The sequence below is a fragment of the Petaurus breviceps genome, unplaced genomic scaffold (assembly GCF_028583685.1).
Source record: "Petaurus breviceps papuanus isolate PSGF00001 unplaced genomic scaffold, PetGlider_PUasm1.0 79, whole genome shotgun sequence".
In the NCBI taxonomy this organism is placed as follows: domain Eukaryota; kingdom Metazoa; phylum Chordata; class Mammalia; order Diprotodontia; family Petauridae; genus Petaurus; species Petaurus breviceps.
Window position 1 is genome coordinate 16,798,901 of NW_027186523.1, and position 23,921 is coordinate 16,822,821.

Below are 23,921 nucleotides of genomic sequence, written 5' to 3' on the forward strand. Positions count from 1 at the left end.
TTTACTGGTCATTTTCTTCAATTTAGATAGATTTGGTTTTAGGGTTTTTTGGAGTTTAGGGCTTTTGAGAGACCAAAATGAAGCTAATTTAATACTTTGAAATTTTACTTGTGGGCCTCCATCTTTACCTACCTGTTAAGAACTTCGTCCTATGCATAGAACACCCACGGTTTTCATTGGGAATTCCATTCAGGGAACAGCTACATCTTCAAGTTGGATTAGGAAAAACTAATTAAATGCTGTATCCCTGTATAACCACCTGTAGAGGAGATTGTTCTTGAAGAAACCTAAATTAGAATATCTAGCAGTGCATTAAATTGCCTCTTTCATTCCAGATATGAAAAGGACATTAAACTCCATAGCAAAAAACAATGCAAAGAAGTTATTTATCTTGTATACATAAACTGGTCCAATTTCCATTTTTACCATTGATTGTTGCCTTGAATAATTTCTGTAATCATTCTAAAGCATAAATAATATAACAGTATTTTATATTTTTATACATACACTCACAGAATGGCATAAAACATTTAATTCTATCTAAAGTATTATTAAATCATTGAAAAATTAATACCTACACAGAATGTTTTGCCTTTTATTTCTCATCAAAAACTCAACTCTTTATAGGCCAATGATGCTTATCTTCAGATGGCCATCGGAAATGCTCCTTGGCCTATTGGAGTCACTATGGTTGGTATCCATGCCAGAACTGGTCGAGAAAAGATTTTTTCCAAGCACGTTGCCCATGTTCTAAATGATGAGACACAAAGAAAATATATTCAGGTAAGCAATTTATGAGCAAGAAGTTGCAAAAGCTTTGCTTTAATATTGAGATATTCTGAAAAATCAAATTTTGTAAGGAAAATATTTAGATAGCAAGTAGCAAATTGGATGGAGGTATTTAACATATTCCAGTTGAATTAATGGCAAACAGGGATTATCAACTCATTTTCCTTTAGCTGTTTAGAATTTCACATGCTATATTTTAGTTACATTAACACTGAAGTTATTTCAGTTAGGTTTTTTTAAATATGCTATCTACTAAATATGAATTATTATTATTATTATTTTTTTGCTTTTTGGAGGAGGAAGGTAGGGCAGTTGGGGTTAAGTGACTTGCCCAAGGTCACATGGCTAGTTTTTGTGTTAAGTGTCTGAGGGCGGATTTGAACTCAGGTCCTCCTGACTCCAGGGCTGGTGCCACCTAGCCGCCCCTAAATCTGAATTATTGAATACTGAAATATATATTGTGCTGTTTCCCTGTTTAGAATGTGAGGTCCTTGAAAGCAAGGATATTGTTCCTTTTCTGTTTGTATCCTCAGCTTGGCATAGTGCTTTGCAAATAGTAAGCACTTAATAAATTATTATTCATTCATTCATTCATATATACACACACACATGTGTACATATTAATGAGTAAAACCTCATTAATTCAAACCAAATAGGGAGACCAGACTGAATTACTGAAGAATTTAAATTGAAGAGTATTTGAAAGAAATGTTCAAATTATTATAATTTGAATTAGACCTAAAATAGTTCATAATAGAGATCCTGATAAATATAGGAATTATTAGTAAGCAATATACAGTTATATATTTATTTTTACATGTAATTTTTAAAATTAATATTAATAGGTGCTAGCGTTTATATAGCCCTTTAAGATTTGCAAAAGCACTTTATAAATATGACCTTTTATCTTCACAAAAGCCTTGGGAGATAGGTGCTGCTATTATGATCCCTATTTTCCAGATTAGGAAACACAGGCATTCAGAAATTTAGTCACTTGCCTCAGGGTCACACAACTGGTAAGTGTCTGAAGCCAGATTAAAATTCAAGTTTCTTGATGACTGGTCCAGTGCTCTATCTGCTTTTAGCTGCAGAACATAGAAAAAAAAATCTAGTTTCTTTCGCACTACTCCCTTCATTGGAGAAAAAGAAAAACCAACCCCTTACAAAAATATTTAGTTAAGCAAAACAAATTCCAACATTCTCCACATCCAGTTAAGACCCATCTCATTATTTGCCCAGTGTCCATGAATTCTTGGGAGGTTGATAGTGTGTCCATATCTATTTAATTGTAACAGGAGAACTCCAAAGTTGATTTTACAGTGTAGGATTTAGAAAAGACCATCTAATCCACCTAGACCACTAAAAAAGATTTAGAGACCACCTAGTCTTAACAGATGGAGAAACTGAGGTCTAGAGCAATGAACTAAAACTTGCTTGAGGTCTTACAACAATGGAGCCGAGTTGAATCCAGTTTCTCTGACTTTTAAACCCAGACTTATTGTCATGATTTCACAGCTGTTTGCAAATGATTTGTTCCCTTAAATGGGAACATATTCCTCTATGTTCTTATTCATGCTTTTAATTTGTTCAACAAAAATTTCTCAACGAAAAAGTAAATTACAGCTTCTTTTCAGATTTTCAGTTTCAAATTTTCAAATTCCATATTTTGTTGAATTAATGATGCTGTACTGTACATTATTGCTAATGACTAAATGTAGGTTAGGTGATGCCTAGAATGGGGTATTGACTTTATGAATTATTCTTCTGTTTAGAATTCAATTTAAATGCTGAATATTTGTTTCCTTGCCGTATTTTGTGCCTTAATCATGTCTGCTTTTCAAAGTAATAATATTTCTTAACTCTCTGGGCTTAATCATAGGACTTAAGAAATTTAAATATACCTGTGGAAATATACACACATATGAGGAATAACTCTGATGACCACAAAAAATTATACTTAAAAGTATAATTGCTCAACTTTGATAATAGAAATATAAATAGAATAATTTTCACATTTAAATGTCTTTAAATATTTGATGATTTATTATATTTAATAACCTATTATATTGGTCATGTAATAATAGATATTTAAGTAAATATTAAATACTTCAATACACCATGTATGTATACATTGTACACTTAGTTTAGTTATTTCTATGACTCCATTAGTATTGAGCCCATCTCCACCAAAGTTTTTCAAGCTGTGTGATTCTTTTTTGTGATCCTATAAAAGTATAAATATGTCCAAATATTATTATACAATAGTAGTGTATAATAATATAAATGTTGCTTTGGAAGGTTACCAGTGTCTTCTAGAAGCTATGTGGTATGAAAAACTGTCCTTCCCTTCTGTTTTGAAAAATCTCTTTATTTCATGTAATTCTCCCCCGCCCCTTTCCAATCTCTTCCTTCTATATGGCTTCCCAGGGATGTTGTGCATGCCTTAGTGCTACTTGGAGGAAGATAAATTGCTGTTTCAGATAGAATTTTGTAAAATGTCTCATTCAGTTTATTGTAATTTAAATGCTAAATCTTCTTGCTGAGTGTTGTGCTTTTTTTTTTTCTTTTTTGGAGGGCAATTGGGGGTAAGTAACTTGCCCAAGGTTAAACGGCTAGTTTTTTTTGTGTGGGTGTTAAGTGTCTGAGGTCGGAACTGAACTCGGATCCTCCTGACTCTGGTGCCGGTGCAAGTGTTGTGCTTTTAACTTGGATACTGAGGGTCAAACTAGGAGCATTGGGTAGAAGTTGCAGATGTAATTTTCAGCTTGATGTTTAAGAAACCTTTCTAACCATCAGACCTGTCCAAACAGGGAATGGAAAACCCCTCATGGGAAAGGATTCCTGCCTCACTGGTGGTCTTTAAGTAAAGGATAGGGACTACATGTTGGCTTTATTTTAGGCAGGATTCTTGCTTAGATATTAATTGAAGTTAGATGGTCTCTGAGCTCCTTTCTAATTTTAGGATACCATGATTTTTCCACAACTTATTAGTTACAGTATCCTTAAAGACCAATTTAAATGCTTAATGATTAATACAGAATTAATGTACTAATTGTTCTCTACATTAGAAAATAACCATGAATGCCATATATTTGAAAGATTAGCATTTGTTTAACTGAGAAAGAAAATCTTTTAGTTTATGAAATATAGTGTAAAACATCTAATAGGACTAGGACTATTGGGCCTCAAATCTTTTCAGCTCTTGGCCATATTCAGGCCTCTATTGACTTTAATTGTAAAAGATGTTCTAGCTCTTCCCTTTCTTTCTTTTTTCTTTTTTTTAGCCTTTAAAAAATTTTTATGTATATTTTTGTTCCTTTTTTCTTTATTATCTTTCAAAAATTTTAGACAAAACTAAAACTTAAATACATAATAAGAAAAGAAAAAGAAATACTTTATAAACTTAAATATAAAATAAGAAAAGAAAAAATGTCATATGCACAGCAGAACATTCAGAATATATAGCAAAAATTTTCTATTTCAGGAAAGCCTATATATTAAATGTAGTGAATCTTTTCCTTTTCTCAAAAAATTAAATTCACTATAAAGATTTGTTTTACAACCATTTAGAACAAATAAATAAGGTATAGATAGCTATTAACTATTCATAAACCCAGAACTTAACTTTATAATGATTCCAGTTAGAATTTTGTAGTTTCAGTTAAAATTTTGCAACAGTAGTTCCAGGGCCTGTATATTTTGCCAAACAGTTTGCTTTATTTTTCAGAATTCTATTAAGGAATACTTTATAGTCAGCTTTTATGTTTCAGAGACCGACCATAAATTAGGTTTGTGTTTTTCAGTCATTCAGGCTTTTCCTTTTTTTTTTTTTAATCTCTTTGCCATTGACCTACATTTGAGTTATTACACTATGCATTAGACCCTCAGAGGTAAGCAGGAGAAAAGAGAAATGTTGAAATTGACTTCAAATCTTGTGAATATGTGAATACTTAACATATCTCCTTTTTTCCTGCTTAGCTGTTGGGGTCCTAGTAGGCATTGAGGGATAGAAGAAGGAACACTGAAACTGTAGGGAGAGGAATTGGGTTCAAATCCTGGCTCTGCCACCTACTATTTGTATAACATTGGGCTAATCATTTTATCTTTTTTAAGATGAGGATATTGGACTAGATGCTCCCTAATATTCTTTCTAGCCTTAAGTCTTTGATCCTGTGACCCTGACAAGTAAGTAAGTGTATTTCTTGACAGCTCTGAAAAAAACTTATATTAAAAACAAAAACCCTGAAATTGATAACTAAAATAAGTATTTTAGATTATCTAAGAATTTATTGATAATTTCACATTAGAATAGATAATTGGAAGTTCACTACCAATTCATTTTTTGCCCCATACCAAGATAACAAATCATAAATAAAATATTCAGTATAATTCTTTAATATCCATTAACAAAAGACAAAATAATCAACAAGTCTTCTTTTAATCTTTTAACTAGTTAAGATTTCTATGACCTTAAGTCTTCACATTCCAAAATAAAGAAGTAATTCCAGCATTTTGCTACAGGTGTTTTCCTGTGTTTATTTCAGGTTTTGGCATATTCTCTCTGGATTATGCCGGTACCTCTGGTAGTCACACTTAGAGAAAAGGTGAGTTGCCAGTTCACTTTGGGATACATGAGTAACTATAGTCTTGTCACTAAACATGAAACTTTTTCTGACCCACATAAGTGTTGGCAGGTGGAGAGGAATCAGACCACCCTCTATCACATTGCAATATGTTAGTGAGTTAAATCTATAGTCATTTGGGCAAAAATATTTCCTCACCTTAGCTAAGTGAGTTCTTTGCTCAGATTGAATGTTCTTATGATGCTTCATTCTGGGAAGTGATTAACTTATTTTTATTTTTTTTCAATTAAATGTAAAAAAAAGTTTTTTTAAAACTCATCATTTAAAAAAAAAAGAATGTTTAGAGTTCCAAATTCTCCCCTTCCTAAGCACTGACCTCCTCCTCAAGAAAGCAGCGATTTGATATTGATTATACATGTGCAGTCATGGAAAATATTTCCATATTAGCCTTGTTGCAAAAGAAAACACAGACCAAAAAATCCCAAGAATAACACAATTTTAAAAAGAAGTTATGTTTTATCTGCATTGAGACTCAAGTTTTTTCTCCGGAGGAGGTTAGCATTTTTAATAAAAAATCCTTTGGAATTGTCTTTGATCTTTGTATTTCTGAGAATAGCTAAGTCATTACAGCTGTTACTGTGTACAGTGTTCTGATCTGCTCACTTCACTTTGCATCAGTTCAAGTAAGTCTTTCCAGGTTTTTCAGAAAGTATCCTGCTCCTCATTTCTTATAACACAATAGTATTCTATCGCAATCAGATACTATAACTTGTTCAGCCATTCCCCAATTGATGGGCCTTCCCTCAACTTCCAGTTCTTTGCCACCACTAAAAGAGCTGCTGTAAAAAATTTTTGTACATATAGGTTCTTTTCCTTTTTATCTCTTTGAGATAGCCAATAATAGCATTGCTGGACCAATGGGGGGTACATACTCTTTTGTAGCACTTTGGGCATAATTCCAAATTGTTCTCCAGAATGATTGGATCACATCACAATTCCACCAGCAGTGCATTAGTGTCCCTGTTTTTCCACATCCCCTCTAACATTTGTCATTTTCCTTTTCTGTTATGTTAGCTAGTGTCCTGGGTATAAGGTGGTACACCTGAGAGTTGTTTTAATTTGCATTTCTCTACTCAGTAGTCATTTGGAGTATTTTTTCGTATGTGAATAGGTAGCTTTGATTTCTTCTTCCAAAAAATGCCTCTTCATACCCTTTGACCATTTATCAATTGTGGAATGACTCATATTCTTATAAATTTGACTCAATCTCTATATATTTGAGAAATGAGACCTTTATTAGAGAAACTTGCTATAAAATTTTGTTCCCCAGTCACCTGCTTTCCTTCTAATTTTCGCTGCATTGGCTTTGTTTGTGTAAAATCTTTTTAATTTCATGTAATCAAAACTATCCTTTTTAAATCCCATAATGTTCTTCTGTCTCTTGTTTGATCATAAATTCTTCTCTTATCCATGGACCTGACAGATAAACTATTCCAGAGCCCCCTAATAGGCTTATGATATCACCCTTTATGTCTAAGTCATGTAACTATTTTGACCTTATCTTGGTATATGTTGTGAGATTTTAATTTATATCTAATTTCTTCCAAACTGCTTTCCATTTTTTCCAATAATCTTTATCAAATTGTCAAATGAGTGGGTCATTAGTTGTTCTTAACCCTATTGTTGTGTACCTGATCTTTTCAACTCATCCACCCCTTAATTTCTTAGCCAGTACTAGATTTTTTTTTTTTTTTATGATTACAGCGTTGTAATACAGTTGAGATCTGGTACTCCTAGGTCATTATCCTTCACATTTCTTTTTCAGTGATTCCCTTGATATTCTTGATTTTTTGTTCTTCCAGATGAATTTTGTTATTATTTGATTGATATTATGACAATGAATAAATTTAGGTAGAATTATCATTTTTATTATATTAGCTTGGTCTACCCATGAACAATTAATATTTCTCCAGTTATTTAGACCTGTGTGAAAAATTTGTGTGAAAACTGTTCAGTAATTGTGTTCATATACTTCCTGCATTTGTCTTGGCAGGTAGACTTTCAAGTATTTTATGTTGTCTTCACTTACTTTAAATGGAATTTTTCTGTCTCTTCCTTCTGCATTTTTTTTTTTTGGGGAGGGCAATTGGGGTTAAATAACTTGACCAAGATTACACGGCTAGTTTTTTTGTGTGTGTGGGTGTGGGTGTTAAGTGTCTGAGGCCGGAACCGAACTCGGGCTTATGCTTTACTCACTGTGCCACCTAGCCGCCCCTCCCCCTTCTGCATTTTGTCCATAGTATATAGAAATGCCTATGATTTATGTAGGTTTACTTTAGTCCAATAACTTTGCTGAAATGGTTAATTACTTAAACTAGTTTAGTTGATTTTCTAAGCACACTATCATGTTTGCAAAGAGTGATAGTTTTGTTTCCTCATTGCCTCTTCTAATTCTTTCAATTTCTTTTTCTTATCTTATTGCTTTAGCTAGCATTTCTAGTTCAATATTAAATAATAGTGGTGATAATGGGCATCCCAGCTTCACACTTCATCTTATTGGGAATGCTTCTCTTTTATCTCAGTTATAGACAATATTTGCTCTTGGTATTAAATAGATACTATTTACCATTTTAAAAATGTCTCAGTTTATTCCTGTGCTTTTTAGTATTTTTATTAGGAATGATTGTTATATTTTGTCAGAAGCTTTTTTGCATCTATTGATATGGATAATTTTTTTTCTTTAATCAAATTAACCAATGGATTATCTATTTTAATGGTTTTATTTATTAGTTCCATGGTTGTTGTTTTTTTGACTTTCAGTTTTACTAAGCTTTCTTCTTTTTTTCCAGGATTTCCATTTTGATGTTTAATTGGGGGTTTTTAATTTATTCTTTTTCTAGTTTTTCTGCTTTGGCTGCATCCCACAAATTTTGGAACCTTGTATCATTATTGTCATTGTCTTTAATGAAATTATTGCTTGTCTTTATGATTCGTTCTTTGACCCACTCATTCTTTAGAATTAGATGATTTAGTTTCCAGTTAATTTTAATCTGTTTCCATAGCCCTTTATTGAATGTAATTTTTATTGCATTATGTTCCGAAAAGGATACATTTAATATTTCTGCTTTTCTGCATTTGGTTGTAAGGTTTTTATGTCCCAGTACATTGTTATTTTTTTGTGAAAAGATCATGTACAATTGAGAAAAAAAGGTATATACTCTTTTCAATTTCCATTCACTTTTCTTCAGAGGTCTATATCTAACTTTTCTAAAATTTTGCTTATCTCCTTAACTTCTTTCTTGTTGATTTTAATGTTAGAATTTTTTAGTTCTGAGAAGGAAAAGTTGAGGTCCCCTCCCCCACTAGAATAATTTTACTGTCTGTTTCCTCCTGTAACTCATTTATCTTCCCTTTAAGAATTTGGATGCTATGCCATTTGGTGCATATATGTTTAGTATTGATATTACTTCGTTGTCTATAGTCCCTTTTGGCTTGTTTGTTTATCTCTTTTTTAATTAGGTCTGTTTTTGCTTTTGCATTGTCTGATATCCTCATTGCTATCCCTCCTTAATTTTTTTTTATCCTCAGCTGCACCATAATAGATTATGCTCCAGCCCCTTATTTTTATTCTATGTTTGTCTCTCTGTTTCAAGTGTTCTTGTAAGCAACATGTTGTTGGATTCGGATTTTTAATCCATTCTGCTATCTGGTTTCCTTTTGTGGGGAATTTTATCCCATTCACATTCATTGTTATGATTATCCTCCACTGTATTTTTCTCTGTTTATCCTTCTACCTTTATTTCTTTCTGTTTTTATCCTATCCTTCCTCAAAACTCTGTTTTGCTTCTGATCACTCTCTTAATTCACCCTCCTTTCTACCAGCCCCTGCCTGTTCTCTTATTCCCTTCCTATCCTGCTTCTTTGTAGGGTAAGGTAGATTTCTATGCCCAACATAGCATTCTCACTTCTTTGTGAAGAGAGTAAGGGTCAAGTATTGCCTGCTACTCCCCAACCCCCTATCTTACTCTCCACTGTAAAAGCTCTTCGATTTGTATCCCTTTTATGTGAGATAATTTTCCCCATTCTTCTCCCTTCACCCTTCTCCCAGTGCATCTCTGTCTTCTCCCTTAATTTTATTTTTTTTAAATCATCTCATCATAATCAACTCACACTTGTGCCCTCCATGTATCTTCTTTCTAATTGTCCTATTAATGATAAAATTCTTAGGAATTACAATTATCATCTTTCCATATATAGATATAAACCACTGAACCTTATTGAGTCCTTCATGATTTCCCATTCATTTTACCTTTTTATCCTTCTCTAGAGTCTTGTGTTTGAATGTCAAATTTTCTCTTCACCTCTAGTTTTTTTTTTTAATAAGGACTACTTAAAAATACTCTGTTTCATTAAATACCCATTTTTTTTTCTTAAGGATTTCTGTGTTGCTGAGTATGTTATTCTTGGTTGTAATCCTACCTCTTTTGCCTTCTGGAATATCATATTCCAGGCCCTCTGCTCTGTTAACGTGGAAACTGCTACATCTCGTTTGATCCTGAATATTCCATGATATTTGAATCCTTTCTTTCTGTCTGCTTGCAACATTTTCTCCTTGATCTGGGGCCTCTGGAATTTGGCTATAATATTCCTGGGAGTTTTTATTTTGGAATCTCTTTCAGGAGGTTATCAGTGGATTTTTTCAGTTTTTATTTTACTCTCTGGTTCTAGAATATCAGGGCAGTTTTCCTTGATAATATCTTGAAATATGATGTGTAGGGGTTTATTTTGTTTGTCTTTTATCATGGCTCTCAGTCCAATAATTCTTAAATGATCTCTCTTGGATCTATTTTCCAGGTTACTTGTTTTTCCAATAAGATAGTTCACATTTTCTTCTATTTTTTCATTCTTTTGATTTTGTTTTTGTTTTGCTTTTTGGAGGGGGGAAGGCAGGGCAACTGGAATTAAGTGACTTGCCCAAGGTCACACGACTGGTAAGTGTTAAATATCTGAGGTCAGATTTGAACTCAGGTCCTTCTGACTCCGGGGCTGGTACTCCATTCGCTGCGCCACCTAGCTGTCCTCTTGATTTTGTTTCTTGATGCCTCGTGGAGTCATAAGCTCCTACTTGCTCAGTTCTAATTTTTAAGTTTTTTCCCTTCAGTCATGTTTTGTATCCTTTTTTCCCATTTGGCTGATTCTGCTTTTTAAGGAGTTCTTCTCTTCAGTAGATTTTTTTTTGCCTCTTTTTCATTTGGCCAATTCTGTTTTTTTAAGGTGTTATTTTCTGCAGGGTTTTTTTTTTTTTTTTGGTGCCTCTTTTACTAAGCTGTTTGTCTTTTCACAATTTTCTTCTTTCACTATCATATCTGTTTTTCAGTTTTTCCTGTATCTCTCTTCCTTGATTTTTAAAAATCCCCTTTGATCGCTTTCAGGAGTTCTTGTTGGGCTAGTGTCCTGTTTGCTTTTTCTTTGAGAATTTGCTTGTACCTTTTTTTGGACATCTTGTAGTTTATTTGAGATCATTGTTTTCTGAGGTTGTGTCTTGATTTTTCCTCAGCATAGTAACTCTTTATGGTGAGGTAATTTCTTTGTTGTTTGCTTATTTTTCCATCCTCTTTCTTGATTTACAACTTTAAAGTTGGGCTCTGTTCTCAGGGTGGAAGGGGCACTGTCCCAAGTTTCAGGTTTTTTGTGTTGCTCTTTTCTGGAGGGCTGTAGATTTTCATTGCTTTCAAAGTGGTATGGTCTAAGGAAAGGTGTGGTTGCTTCTTTCCTGATCTGTGCTCTGGTCTTTAACCAGGAGGTGACCTTGTTCCCTGTATACAAGTGCTAGTACTCTTTTCTCCCTGGAACTGTGACCAGGGCCCTTGCTCCCTTGTAAGTGAACAAAAGTAATCTTATCTGCCCTGAAAATGTGACCAGAGCCTCTGTTTGCCTGTGACCACAAGTGCTAGTGCTCCTGTTCATCCTGGGATTGCCATCTGGAACTGTGTATGGGTAATATAACAGGGTCCTGAACTCAGCACCAGCAAAGGGTACCCTGTAATCTCTTTTGGACCATTTGTCCAACTGCCTTCCCATCTGTGAGCTGAGGCTCTTGAAGTTATTGTTGATGCAGCCGCTTCCAAGGCCTGCTGCTGGCCACACGGCAGGGTGTGCACAGCACTGCAGACCCGCCACTGCTCTGAGGAGACAGATCCTTCTGCATGACCTGACTCACCTGACCTTTTGTTGGTTTTGGTGCTCCAGGATTCAGTTAGAGGCATCATTATAAAGTTCTTTGGGGGGAAATTTTGGGGGATTCAGGTGACTTTTTGCTCCTACTCCACCATCTTGCATCATTAATATTGGAAATGAAAGTATATTCACCTGTAGAGAAGAGTAATAAAAATAAAAAAGTTAACACATCATCTTGTTTCATTGTAGAAACTGTGGGAACAGTTTTAGTCTGTCCCAAGCTATCAGTTTTCGTCTTTTGGAATAAAATTTTCCAGTATGCTTTCCACATGTGCAGAGTGTTTTTTAAGCATTTAATTTTTGTAGTGAGACCTTTTCACTTGCAGCTGTGTGGAAATACCTGCATCTGTTGGCTCCCCAGGAGATTTTTATATCCATAGCAGTTACATGAATGGTTATTTTGTCAATTAAATGCTAGTATGGCTTTTGCTCAGAAGAATTTGATTTTAGTGATATACTCTGCTGAAAGATTTCCTGAAGCTGATGCTTGCAGCATCCATGGCCCTTCATAACACCTACCACAGTGCCTGGCACACAGTACTTGCTTAATAAATGTTTGTTGATTGATTGATTATGCATGTGGTGTTAGGCTAATTAATGTTGCGGTTAAGAATGAATGTTTGAAACTTAGTGTCAGAAAATTTTTTCAAATGTTCAGCAAGTATGGTTGGTGTAAGCTTAATCATTTTTGTATCTCAGAGAATACCCCGAATTGTTGTACTGAATTACTTATACGTGAATGTCACATTGTAGGTTACTTTCCTTAAAGTAGAAGTAAGGAGGGAGAATCAGTGGTTACATCTCAATCTTTCAGTCTAGTTCTTAAGAGATATTGAATTTATAATCAGTAAATCTGGCTTTGAGTCCAATATCAACATTAGCTATATCACTATGGGCAAGTCATTTGACAGTTTTTCCTTCTGTAAAATTATAATAGCCCGCAGGGTTGTTGCAAGGTATTGTAAACTGTATTGTGACTTAATGTTGCTATTATTATTATTATTATTGAGATTGTTTTGAATGCTTATTAGAATCTTGTGATATATGTGATTCAACTAAAGACTTCTACATATTGTTAGGATGTACTGCTAAGTGGTTCTGATTTTTCACCATTAGTGATATGTTGTGAAGTACCAGAATTATTTTGGGATGCATAGTAATAAGAAATAGCTTATTATTCATCTAAAAAACTGGCAGTCTGATTGATAAGCAGTTGGTTTAGGAAATCTTGGGGGAGAAGTGTTATAAGATCAGAGAGAGGTAAATATGGCTCCTACTTTCATAAAAGGAAAGAAGAGAGATTGTTGAAACTTTAGTCCTGTGAGTCTTTGAATAGTTTGTGAGTATTTTGAAGAGGAAGCAAATGATCATTAAAAGCCAGAATGGTTTCAACAATAACAAGTTACACCTATTCCCCTTTTTCTTCTTGACAGGGTAACTCTATTGATAGCTCACAGGAATTCCAAAGCCATAAGTATACCTGGAATTCAGCAAGGTGCTTAATAGAACCTTTTATGCTATCCTTGTGGATTCTGTTAAAGGTGTGGACTAGATGATAGTATGGTTAGGTCTATTTTTTCATGGTTGAATGACTGGACAAAGAGTAGTGATGGAAAGATTAGTATCATCCTAGAACAGGAGTTATTAACCTGGAGTTTACATGCCACCTGAGAGTCTCTGGATAGATTTCAGTAGGTCTTTGAATTTGGATAGAAAAAAAAATCACATCTTTATTTTCATTAACCAGAAGTTTTCTTTGTAATTCCATATATTTTTATGCTGAGCTTCACCAGACTGCTGAAGGGACAATGACGTAAAAAAGGTTAAGAACCTGTGTGCAGAAGGATCTTTCTGGTAGAGTGCTCCAGGACCCTGTCTTTTGCCCTATTTTCACTTCTTTTTTTAAAAAATCAGTGATTTGGACAAAGGCACAAACGGTATGTTAGTTCAACTGGCAGGTGACATGAAGCTTGGAGGGAAGTATTTAAAAATGTCAACAAGCTAGAAATGTGTACTTGAATAAAAATAAATGTAAAAGACCTACTTTTGTGTTTTTAAGAAATAAGTTTTCCAAATACAAGATAGGAGCAGTATGGCTAACTGATAATTTGTGTGAAAGATATATAGGTGTATTAGTGGATTGCAGGCTCAGTGTGGGTCAGTAACTTGACACAGCAGGGTCCCACCCACAAAGATCAGTATAATTTTGGGTCCTAATTGAAGGTACATTCCAGAATTAGGGAAGTGATAACCTTGAGGTACATTACCATGGTCAAACCACTTTTGGAGTATTTTGTTCATTTATGGGAGTATATATACTTTGGGAAAATTATTACCAAACTGAAATATGTCAAGAGAAGAGTGATCATGATGGTGAAAAGTCTAGGCCCCATGTGATATGAGGGCTGTTTGAAGGAACTGGAAATTAGAAGACTACATACATGAAGGCATATATGAATTAGGACCTCTCTAGAAATACTGCTCTTTAAACCTCATTACATGGGTCCTATGGAAGAGGTGATGAGGTTAATTTGAGTTGATCCCAGAGGATAGAAATAGGAGTAGTAGGTGGAAATTGCAAGAAGACAGATTAAGGATAAATTTCCTAAATAAAAGAGCTAACTCAAACTAGAAAGGCCTGTGTTAGGATGTAATGAATTCCCTAAAGTACTTTAGGTAGATAGACTGAATGGGCACTTATAAGCCCTGTGTCAGGGGGTTTGATATGGTCTGGACTGTATTCTGAAATCTCTTCCAATTCCTAGATCCCAGGAACATGTACTTCCCTTAAGCTACATTCTCTAGTGTTAGTTTGATTAAAGAAACATAAGGCAGACTAATCTAGTGGTTGTAGCCTGGTTTCAGTAAAAGCTTGTTCTTTTATAAAAGTTGGAGTTGAATTGATAGAGGTAGTTTTCAGTACAGATTTAGGGTTATTTTGTAGGAAATGGATAGTTTGGTGAAAGATGAACCTTAACTTTCCATAACCAGTATATCTAACCTGTTACTTACCACCATTCCTGGAGATGAGTGAAATCTTATCTTATTTAGTATGTTTGTAGATTTTAAGGTTATCATAGTTAACAGAAAGTGGTGCCATTGTTTTGATAATGCTTCTAAGAAGCAAAAAAATTGAGAAAGATAGTGATTTAGAATTTTAATACTGTTTAACATTTTAGAATGATGGCACCTGTTTTTGATGCTTTGTTTTTATTATAAGTGCTAATTACTTAGTTTCTTGTGAAAAACATGCAAGGAAATGTCTGCTTGTAAATTCATGCCTCATTGTTTTATTGAGTAAGAGATGTTCTCCAATCCTGTGGCAATCACATCCTGAGTAGATTGATACAATTTAAGACATTGGCCTATGTTTGGTTAACAAGTCTGTTATGTGCTTTGATTATGAACCTTTGAAGATCCATAATGTGTACTATATAACCATATTGAAAATGGGATAGTAATATTTTGTTGTAGCTATTTATGCCATAAACTGTCAAAGTTTTACAATTTCTGGGGAATTAGGATAATTTCAGGCTAAATGTGAGTATATATTTTTAAATCATTGCCCATTTAGTTAGCTTAAATCCTCCTTTACCACATGGAATAAACCCTTAGAAATCCACTGTTAAAATGGAATGAAAATTACATTCAGCAGAATTACATCAATTTACTTTTCATTTGCTCATAATAATTCTTGTCATGTTTTGCTGCTGACTAAAGCTATTTATTTTTCATCAGGAGTGTTCTCTTTCTTAGCCCCATGTCTCTCTCCTTACCTATTCCTTCAGGGGATTTAAGATGCCAAATTAATGATATCACATTCATTTCCATGGCTACAGATCACATTTTGCAAACATGGGATTAAAGTTTCACTTCAGGACAAGCTGGGCTATGAGAAGGGAATGCTATTTATTTTAAAGCAAGTACCTGAGCAGCAAAAGGGAGAAGAGAAAATGGGAGTAAAACATATTATTTCGGGTCTAAATAGGCTTTCTTTTCAATGGTCTCTTTGGGAAAAATCTATCTTTAAAGATAATTAAATAATGAAAGATAATTAAACAAAACCTCCAAATGGGATGTTTCAAAATTGGCTTAAAAATCACAAGGTAACAGTTAGAAAATTTTGTTGGTCAGATTTTCTGAATTAGCTAGAGCCTAGCTGGAGTTTAATGATTAACGCAGCAGTAACAAAAGCCTCATATTTTTTAACTGTTTACTTGTGGTAGGGAAAAATGTAAATTCCCTTGGGTAGATTTGTGTGCCTATGTTTTTTCAATTAAGAGTTTGAGTAATTAGCTGATTTTGATGATAAGAATAAAATGCCTGAACCTTAGTGATGATGTTTTTGGTACCTTTTAAATCAGTGGGCCATTGATGATGAATGTATATGTTTTTAGAAATTTTTTTATTCCCCCCATTCAGTTTATATTAAGTAAATACCTACTCTGCATGGAAGCTAGATGGTGCAGTAGATAGAATTCTAGGTCTGGAGTTAAGAAGATTCATCTTCACAAGTTCAAATCTGGCCTCAGACACTTACTAGTTATGTGACTGGGAAAGTCACTTAACCCTCTTTGCCTCAGTTTCCTCACCTGTAAAATGAGCTAGAGTAGAAAATGACAAATCACTCCAGTATCTTTGCCAAGAAAACCCCAAATGGGGTCATGAAGAATTGGACACAACTGAAAAACTGAACAACAGCAACCTTCCCTATACCATCCATAGAATTCTCAGATGTTGACCAGCAGGTATTCTGTTTCATTTATAATCATAGCCATGAAGCCTCTTTAGGCGTCAGTAACATGAAATCAGAGACACTTGAAGTATAGGAAATTTATTTATACCTTAGTACTCCATGGATCTGTTTGGGTACTGTCAGTGCAGATTACAAATCTGGCAGAAATTCATTGTTACATAATAAGTAGAGACATGTAAATGCAGCTAGCCTTCGTCATCCTTGGACAGCACATAAAAAGCAGTCCTTTGCTGGGTCCTTGTGTGAAGCCTTTCCAGCTTGGGGAGGACCCCAGGGTTTTTGCTTTGTCAGTGTAGCCTTTGAGAACCCAGTCATCATCACACCATGAGGCGTCTCAGTAGAACTTGAAGATAGGGCTTAAATTGTGCAATTGCTTTTACTTCAGAGCAGTCTATTTTCACTATTATATGATGAGTATGTAAAATTTTTTAAAGTATTTTAATTTTTACTATTTTCTTTTCTTAGGGTTTGAAAAGATTAATGACCATTTGTCAGAAGCACTTCTCAACAGACCCATCAAAATGTGTGGAGTACAATGCACTATGATAACTCTTCTCTGTGGAGCTATAGAACAATAAGAAGCTTAAGACCTGTGGCCTTTTGGGAAACTGCTACCAGGAATGAAGGAGAGAGAAAGAATCAAGTTTTGGGAGCAGCCGTTTTCTACCAAATTAATTTCTTTGTTTATGTAGAGAACTCTGTTTGGTTCTTTCATCAAATATGACAGCAGACTCTTGATTGTTAAATCATGTTTTGATTTTTAACAGTCTCAAAGTCAAGTACCAAGGCTTATTTCCTGATACTTAACATACATAGACAGCAGTCATCGAGGTATTCTTATTGAACATTTTCCCATCCGATGTGGAAGTTGTTGGTAAATGATTAGAAGAAAACATTTGAGGTTGACTTGTAATTATTTCTGTAAAGTATTAATTTTCATGTTATAATTATATTCGTTTTATAGAGAAAAGCTTTTCTTCTTCAACAACTACCTATAAAATACAGCATCCCTTGGTTACCTTTGAATTTCTTAAATGTGTCTGATTTTTTTTCTGGCTTCCATTACAGGTTTGACTATTAATTTTGTGACCCATTTGTTTTTCTTTGGTTTCTGATCTTGTTTTTCAGATTTTTCTTAGGCTAATATCTTAGATAAGCTGAAATAATCAGGAAATAGTTGTTTTAAAAGTTAAGGCATATCTTACTATGCAGATTTCTAAAGAAATTTAGTGATCTCTACATACGAGATTATGAATTAAATGCTTCCTTGTAGGAAATGGAATATCCAGCCAAAACAGTGATAAATTCAAAAACCTCTTGGTCTTCCTAGGCCAGGATTGTCTAGGATCTTGCCATACACTGTTAATTAGTCACGTAATTGTGCCTTTCTGCCATATTTTACTAAGTAGCAGAGGGCAAAGCAGATGGTGCTTTTGTTACCATGAGTGTTCACTTGATGATAGTATTTCCTAGTTCCAAATTACTAGATAAATAAATACTTGCTTTTATTTCTCCCTGTGCACAGGTTACTCCCCCTCACCCCCAAGGTGCAGTGCTGTCTAGTCATTGTATTGAATATGATATGTAACTGAATGTAGAAGAAAGAGAAGAATTGGTTAGTTTAGTGGATTAAGTAAAGAGGATGTCATTAATTAACTAAGTGAGGATAGTCAAGGCACTTTCATGAGCCACAGCTGGCTTCTTAGTAGTTGTAGTATGAAGCCACAGACTGTTGGTCATAATTGGCTCTACATTCACTTAACTGAGAAGTCAGGAAGAAAAGAGGTTTTAGTAGGAATTAGAGAAGGCCAAGTGCTTGAATGCAGGCACACAAGTATTTCTGGCCAAGAGTTCTTAACCTTTTTTGTGTCATGGACTCCTTTAGAAATCTGGGGGTGGAAGAAGGGGAACAGGACACACAAACCTTCTCAAAGGACTGTGTTTTAAATGCATGAAATAAAATACATAAGATTACGAAGAAAACCAATTGTATTGAAATATAGTCACCAGAATATATTTTTTAAAAATCCCTAGCTATAGGTTAAGGACCCTTGTTCTAAATACTTGAAGAGAATTGGCAGTAACTTTAATATATACATCAGTGAACACTTATTACGTACCTTTACACAGGTAAAGAAACTATTATACTTGGGGATATAGGTTTAGAAAAGATATGTCGCCATGTGTAGTCTCTTAGTGGAATCAAACACAAACCTATGATACAAAATATACAACATATAAGAGCATTTGAAGAACAAAACAAAGTAGGAAGTGGGTGTGCCCAGGGAAGGTTGTTTTTTATAGGTGGAATCATTTGACTTGATCTTTCAAGGATCGATAGGAATTCAGTGTGGGTAAAGGAGGAGAGGGGGAGAACATTCTAGATAGGGATCTAGATGAGCCAATGCACAAAGACAGGAAAGTATTGGACATAATTGGTGGATGTGTACTTTTCCTCTTTTTTAGAGAGAAATATACTAGTTGTCCCATTTTATCCAAATTGGGAAAACAGTTCTTTTGCTTTAAAAGTAATCTGTAGGACTTCCTAAGAGAATCCCTGCCAGGCTCAGTAATGGAACAGGGCTCTTCTGTATTGAAACCCAAATGAAAACATCAAACAGGAGGCAGTCTAGAAATCATGTTAATGATTTCAATCTTTGGGGAAAAATTAAGAAAACAAATCCTAGCCAGAAGAACAAAATTGAATATTGATGACAAAGGACAGTTCAGATCTTTCAGGAAGGCAGAAGTGAATTTTGAGAAAACAGAGGAAGGCAGCTGTCATTAATAATAAATCTTGATGATTTGCTGTGCCCTGTGAACTCCTAGAAAGATTTAGTGGAAGAGGAAATGTAAATTATAGCAGCACAACTTATTTTTATTTGTAAGCCTTTCCTTTCTAGTGGCTTCCTGATCTACTCTAGCCCTTTAGTTTGACCTTGTTTTGAACTGAATAAATGATAAAAAGAATACTGTTATTTCTTGTATAACAAAGTGATTATTTATACTTAACGTAAACATCCTGGGAATGATTAGGATAGTTCTTCAGTGACTCTCATGAGTAGATTTGAGTCCTTGGATTCTTATCACCATAATTTTACTCCTACACACACTCTTTGGTGATAGTTAAAAAAAAAAGTAGAGCTGTTTCTGTAAAAGTAGCCCATTAGTGGGGGTGCTGTGATCTCTTGGGTAATCTTTAAGTACATAGTGGCCTATGCCTCTCCACTGAGTGACACTTTCCTTCTCACTGTCTGCCCCACCCCCTAACATACGTGTCCCAGTTGAGTGAATCCCATGACAGAATAACTTTATCCCATAGAAATTTGTGGAATGGCACCATATTGGGAGTCTTGAAACTGAAAAATACTTTCTCACGGCATATTTCTATAAGAATTTCCAGCTGTCCAGAGTGTGAGAGCCAGCACTAGTCCCTTGAGGGTCACTATGGGAACACTGTTATGGCAACTGTTTTTCATCATAGATTCTCTGCTGCAAGATTTGCTAGATTGCAACCACAAGTTAGTATTTTAATGGTTAATAGTAGCTTCAAAAATGTTTTTGAAAAGTAAAATAAATTCTGGTGGTGTGGGGCGATGAGGGTGAGCACAAACTAGCAGCAGTGTCTTGAGTGTGAAGCTCTCCCATTCTGCATTTTATAATTTGTTTTGTTTTTAAAGTTTCACTAAAACATCAGATTATTGCAGGACTGTCTATTTCTTTTCTTACCAAAGACTTTGTGGACCTTGTAGAATGTGCTTAAACCAATCATTTTGTTGCTTGTAATATTTGCTTAATTTAACTGGGCCATTTCTTTTTGTTTAGTCTCTTCTCTCTGTCCTTAGACACCAGCTTTGAAACAACTGTCAGCCTTTTCTTAGCTTAGTCTTCTCCAACTATCCATGCTTTAGTTAGCATATACACTTAGCCATATGTAGCAACAGAGAAGGTTGCCTTTTTTTGAATGTTGTTGCTAATCTAAAATTCATTCACTGCACTTCCTGCAGAGAAGCTAAAATCAGCTGCACATGGCTGGGTCTCCCGACTCTTGCCCTTTGTGGTCCCCAGCCTGTTAACTTGCCAGGAGTGGGCCTCCAAAGGCTAAGGTCTTTCCAAATCTAATACATGATTCCATGGTTCATTTAGGATTGTCTTGCCTAAAAAAAAAAAAAAAAAAAGAAAATTTAAAGATGTAAAGAAGAGAAGAGGGTGATGTGCATCAAGAATGTTTTTTGATGCCCATTTTAATTTATTTTTTTAGGTTTCTGTACTTGCAGCTCAGGAAAACTAACAGTAGGCCATGTTTATTATCTTTTCCTCTTTGCATTTGAACCAATGATAAATGTAAATTAAATTGATAATAATTTAAAATTTAAATAATTTAAATTAAATTATTTTAATTAAATTTATTTACTTATTATTCATACATTATTTATTTATCATTATTCATTTATTATTTATTTATTTTATTTAAATTAAATTATTTAAATTAAATTTAAATAATAATTTAAAATGATAAATGTAATTACTGTAGACCCTAGGCCAAGTAAAGAAGATCTGTTAAGTAGCCTCCAGATGGATCTTATTTCTGTGTGGGTGTGCAAGGGAAGGGAGGGTTATGCATGTGTATACATACCATATGCATGTCAGCTTTTCTTTTTTGTTTCCATAATTTTTGTCCCCAGTACCTCAAGGCTCACCCCTGGGCTCTCATCTCTCTTTACATCCTCTCTCTCAGTGATCTCATCAGCTCCCATAGGTCTAATTAATATCTTCACACAGATGATTGCCAGAACATATATATATATATATATATATATATATATATATATATGTATATATATGTGTGTGTGTGTGTATGTATATACAGACCCAGTCTCTCTCCTGAGCTCCAGTTATCACTAGCTGCTGATTTAATATTTCCCACTGTGGTCATGTAAGCATCACAGACTTAGCATGTCTGAAAGAGAACTCATATTTCTCTTCCTCTGCCCCTCCTCACCTCAGGTCCTCCTGACCTTTCTTCTGTAGAGGGCATCCTTTGCTGTCCACATACCCAGGCTTACAACCTTGGAGTCACAATTTATTGGAAGCCCCTTAAGAGCAGGGCATGTGTCATTTTTACCTTTGTTTCCCTAGCATCCAGAATAGCACTAGATACAGTAAGTGCTTCATAAAGGCTTGTTTATTGATCAGTTGTGGGATCATTTACCCATGACACATTCTCATGCTCTTTATGCAGTTATTTGCCAAGTCTGGTCAGTTCTCCACTCCCACCCACCCCCAGTAACTTTCACATCTTTTCATTTCAATTCCATGACCACCACCCTAGTTCAAGTCTTCATCACCTCTCACCTGGGCTCTTGAAATAACTGGGCTTCTTGCCTCAAATCTCCCCTCTCTCCTTTCCATCCTCAACATTGTTCCAGAATTACATTCCATAAGCAAATGCCACTCCCCTACAGAAAAAGTGCTTTTAGTAATACTCCTCTCTTACTCTTTTATAGCCCTTCCTAACTCAGCTCCAGTCTACCTTTCTAGTCTGCTTTGTTCTGTGTAGTACATGAGATTCCATCTCCCATCTTCCCTTTACACAGACTGTCTCCCATGAGTAGAATCCACCCCTTCTTGACCTGAGCCTCTTAGGATGAAGGATTCCTTCAAAGCTTAGTCCAAGTGCCACCTTCTAAATGAGGCCTTTCCTGATCCCTACTATTACTACTGGCTACTTACCAATTACTCTGTATTATAAATGTTGTTTCTGTTTAGATATGTATATTTCTGCCTCATAAATTGTAAGCTCCTAGAGATGAGGGATTTTTGTCAACTTCTAGAACCTAATGGATTAGTACATAGTAAGCATTTAATAAATGCTTGGTGGTTGGTTTTTTTTTTCTAATAGGTTTCAGTTAAATAAAAATCAAGTGGTTTAGAACTTTTAAAATTCATTTTTATTTTGCATCTTTCCTTTTTTAAAAACTAGTATCATGATAACGATGCATGTAGTTGAAGGCCCCCAAGTTTGAGAGTGAGAGGAAGTACTACGCAAAAAAAGTTGCACTTAAAATTTTCATTAAAATTCACTTTTAATAAAATTCTTATTTACTTTGATACCTTTCAAACCTGTGTGTGTGGCAGAAAGAGAGGGTTTGGGGTTCTGGGTTTTCAGTTTAGTGTGAAGAGATGGATAAAAAAATGCTTAGGGTGTAATTTGCATATTTGGAGGAAATACTTCAATATTATGCATATATTTAAATACTGAAGAATTGGTAAAGTATTGTGATGTCCTGGCTATGCTAATAGGTTTTCTTAAAATGGAATGAATCTAGCTTTTTCCTACCTTTCTGTGAAAAAATGGGGCATTGTGCTTACAGCTGCAGAAAAACCACTAGCCAGTATGGTTGGTAAGTCTTCTAGACTAGGCAGGAGAAGAGCAGGTAGGTACCTAAGGGGATTGTCATTATAACCTGAGGTTGAAATTTTATATCACTTTATTATTATTGGGGTCAAGGCGGGGGGGGTGGGGCAGCTAACATTTGTTCTTTAGAATCAGAGTTTTAGAGCTGGAAGCAGCCTTAGAGTTCATCCAGTCAAATCCCCTTGTTTTACAGTGTAATATACTAAAGACTGCTTGTCTTGAACTCAAAAAACCTGGGTTCACAGCACAGCTCTTTCTTCCTGACAGTTATTAGCTCTCTGGCCTTGGGCAAACTCCCCAGACCAATTTTCTCATATAAGAATAGGGAAAATATTACACACTACCTACCTTACAAGGTATTTATGATTAAAAGAACTTTGTGAACCTTTGATTCAGTTAAATTTATTCAGGGGCGGCCAGGTAGCACAGCTAGTAAGAGCACTGGCTCCAGTGTCGGGATGACCTGGGGATTGAATCCGGGCTCATACACTTAGCACCCACCCAAAAATACCTGGCCGTGTAACCTTGAGCAAGTTACTTAACCCCAATTGCTTAGGGGTGGCCAGGTGGCTCAGCAAGTAAGAGCACCGGTTCCAGTGTTGGGATGACCTGGATCAAATCTGGGCTCAGATACTTAGCACCACATCCAGAAATAACTGGCCATGTAACCTTGAGCAAGTTACTTAACCCTGATTGCTTTAAAAAAAAAATTATTCAGTACTTACAATGTGTTAGGCAATATATTAGGGACTGATGACATAAAGGCAAAAGGAAAAGCAACCCCTCCCTCCAAGGAGCTTATTTTCTATTAGGGGTAAACAACATATTTACAGGTAACTGAATACTGTATAATTTGGAGAGGGAGAAAGCATTATCAACTGTATGTGGAAGGGGGTAGAAGTGGAATAGTGTGAAGAGATATGAGGAAAAGCTTCCTAGGTAGCATTCAGTCTAGGGCTTGAACAGTTGTTTGTAAACTATGGCCTTAGGGTCAAATCTGGCTACTAACTGTTCTTGTCTGGCACATGGGCAAAAAATGATTTTTTTAAAAAAAGGTTTGCAGTATACAAAGCATATTTCCATGTTAGTCACGTTGTGAAAGAAAACACAGACCAAAAAACCCCCAATAAAAGAAAAA

The 23,921-nt window shown here is 35.0% G+C and overlaps 1 protein-coding gene across 5 annotated transcripts in view; it reads left to right on the plus strand.

Annotated features, from left to right (window-relative positions):
• PRPF18 (pre-mRNA processing factor 18) overlaps positions 1–17,391 on the plus strand; it is a 533,171-nt gene extending 515,780 nt beyond the window's left edge. For 3 of the 5 annotated variants that reach the window (XM_069106429.1, XM_069106428.1, XM_069106430.1), the window contains 3 exons: positions 628–783; positions 5,334–5,393; positions 16,831–17,391. In XM_069106429.1, the coding sequence (XP_068962530.1) occupies positions 628–783; positions 5,334–5,393; positions 16,831–16,911 (297 nt within the window). In that variant the 3' untranslated portion in view covers positions 16,912–17,391. The remainder of the gene's footprint in view (positions 1–627; positions 784–5,333; positions 5,394–16,830) is intronic. The other 2 variants (XM_069106431.1, XM_069106432.1) reach the window with 1 other exon arrangement.
• The last annotated feature ends 6,530 nt before the right edge of the window (positions 17,392–23,921 follow it).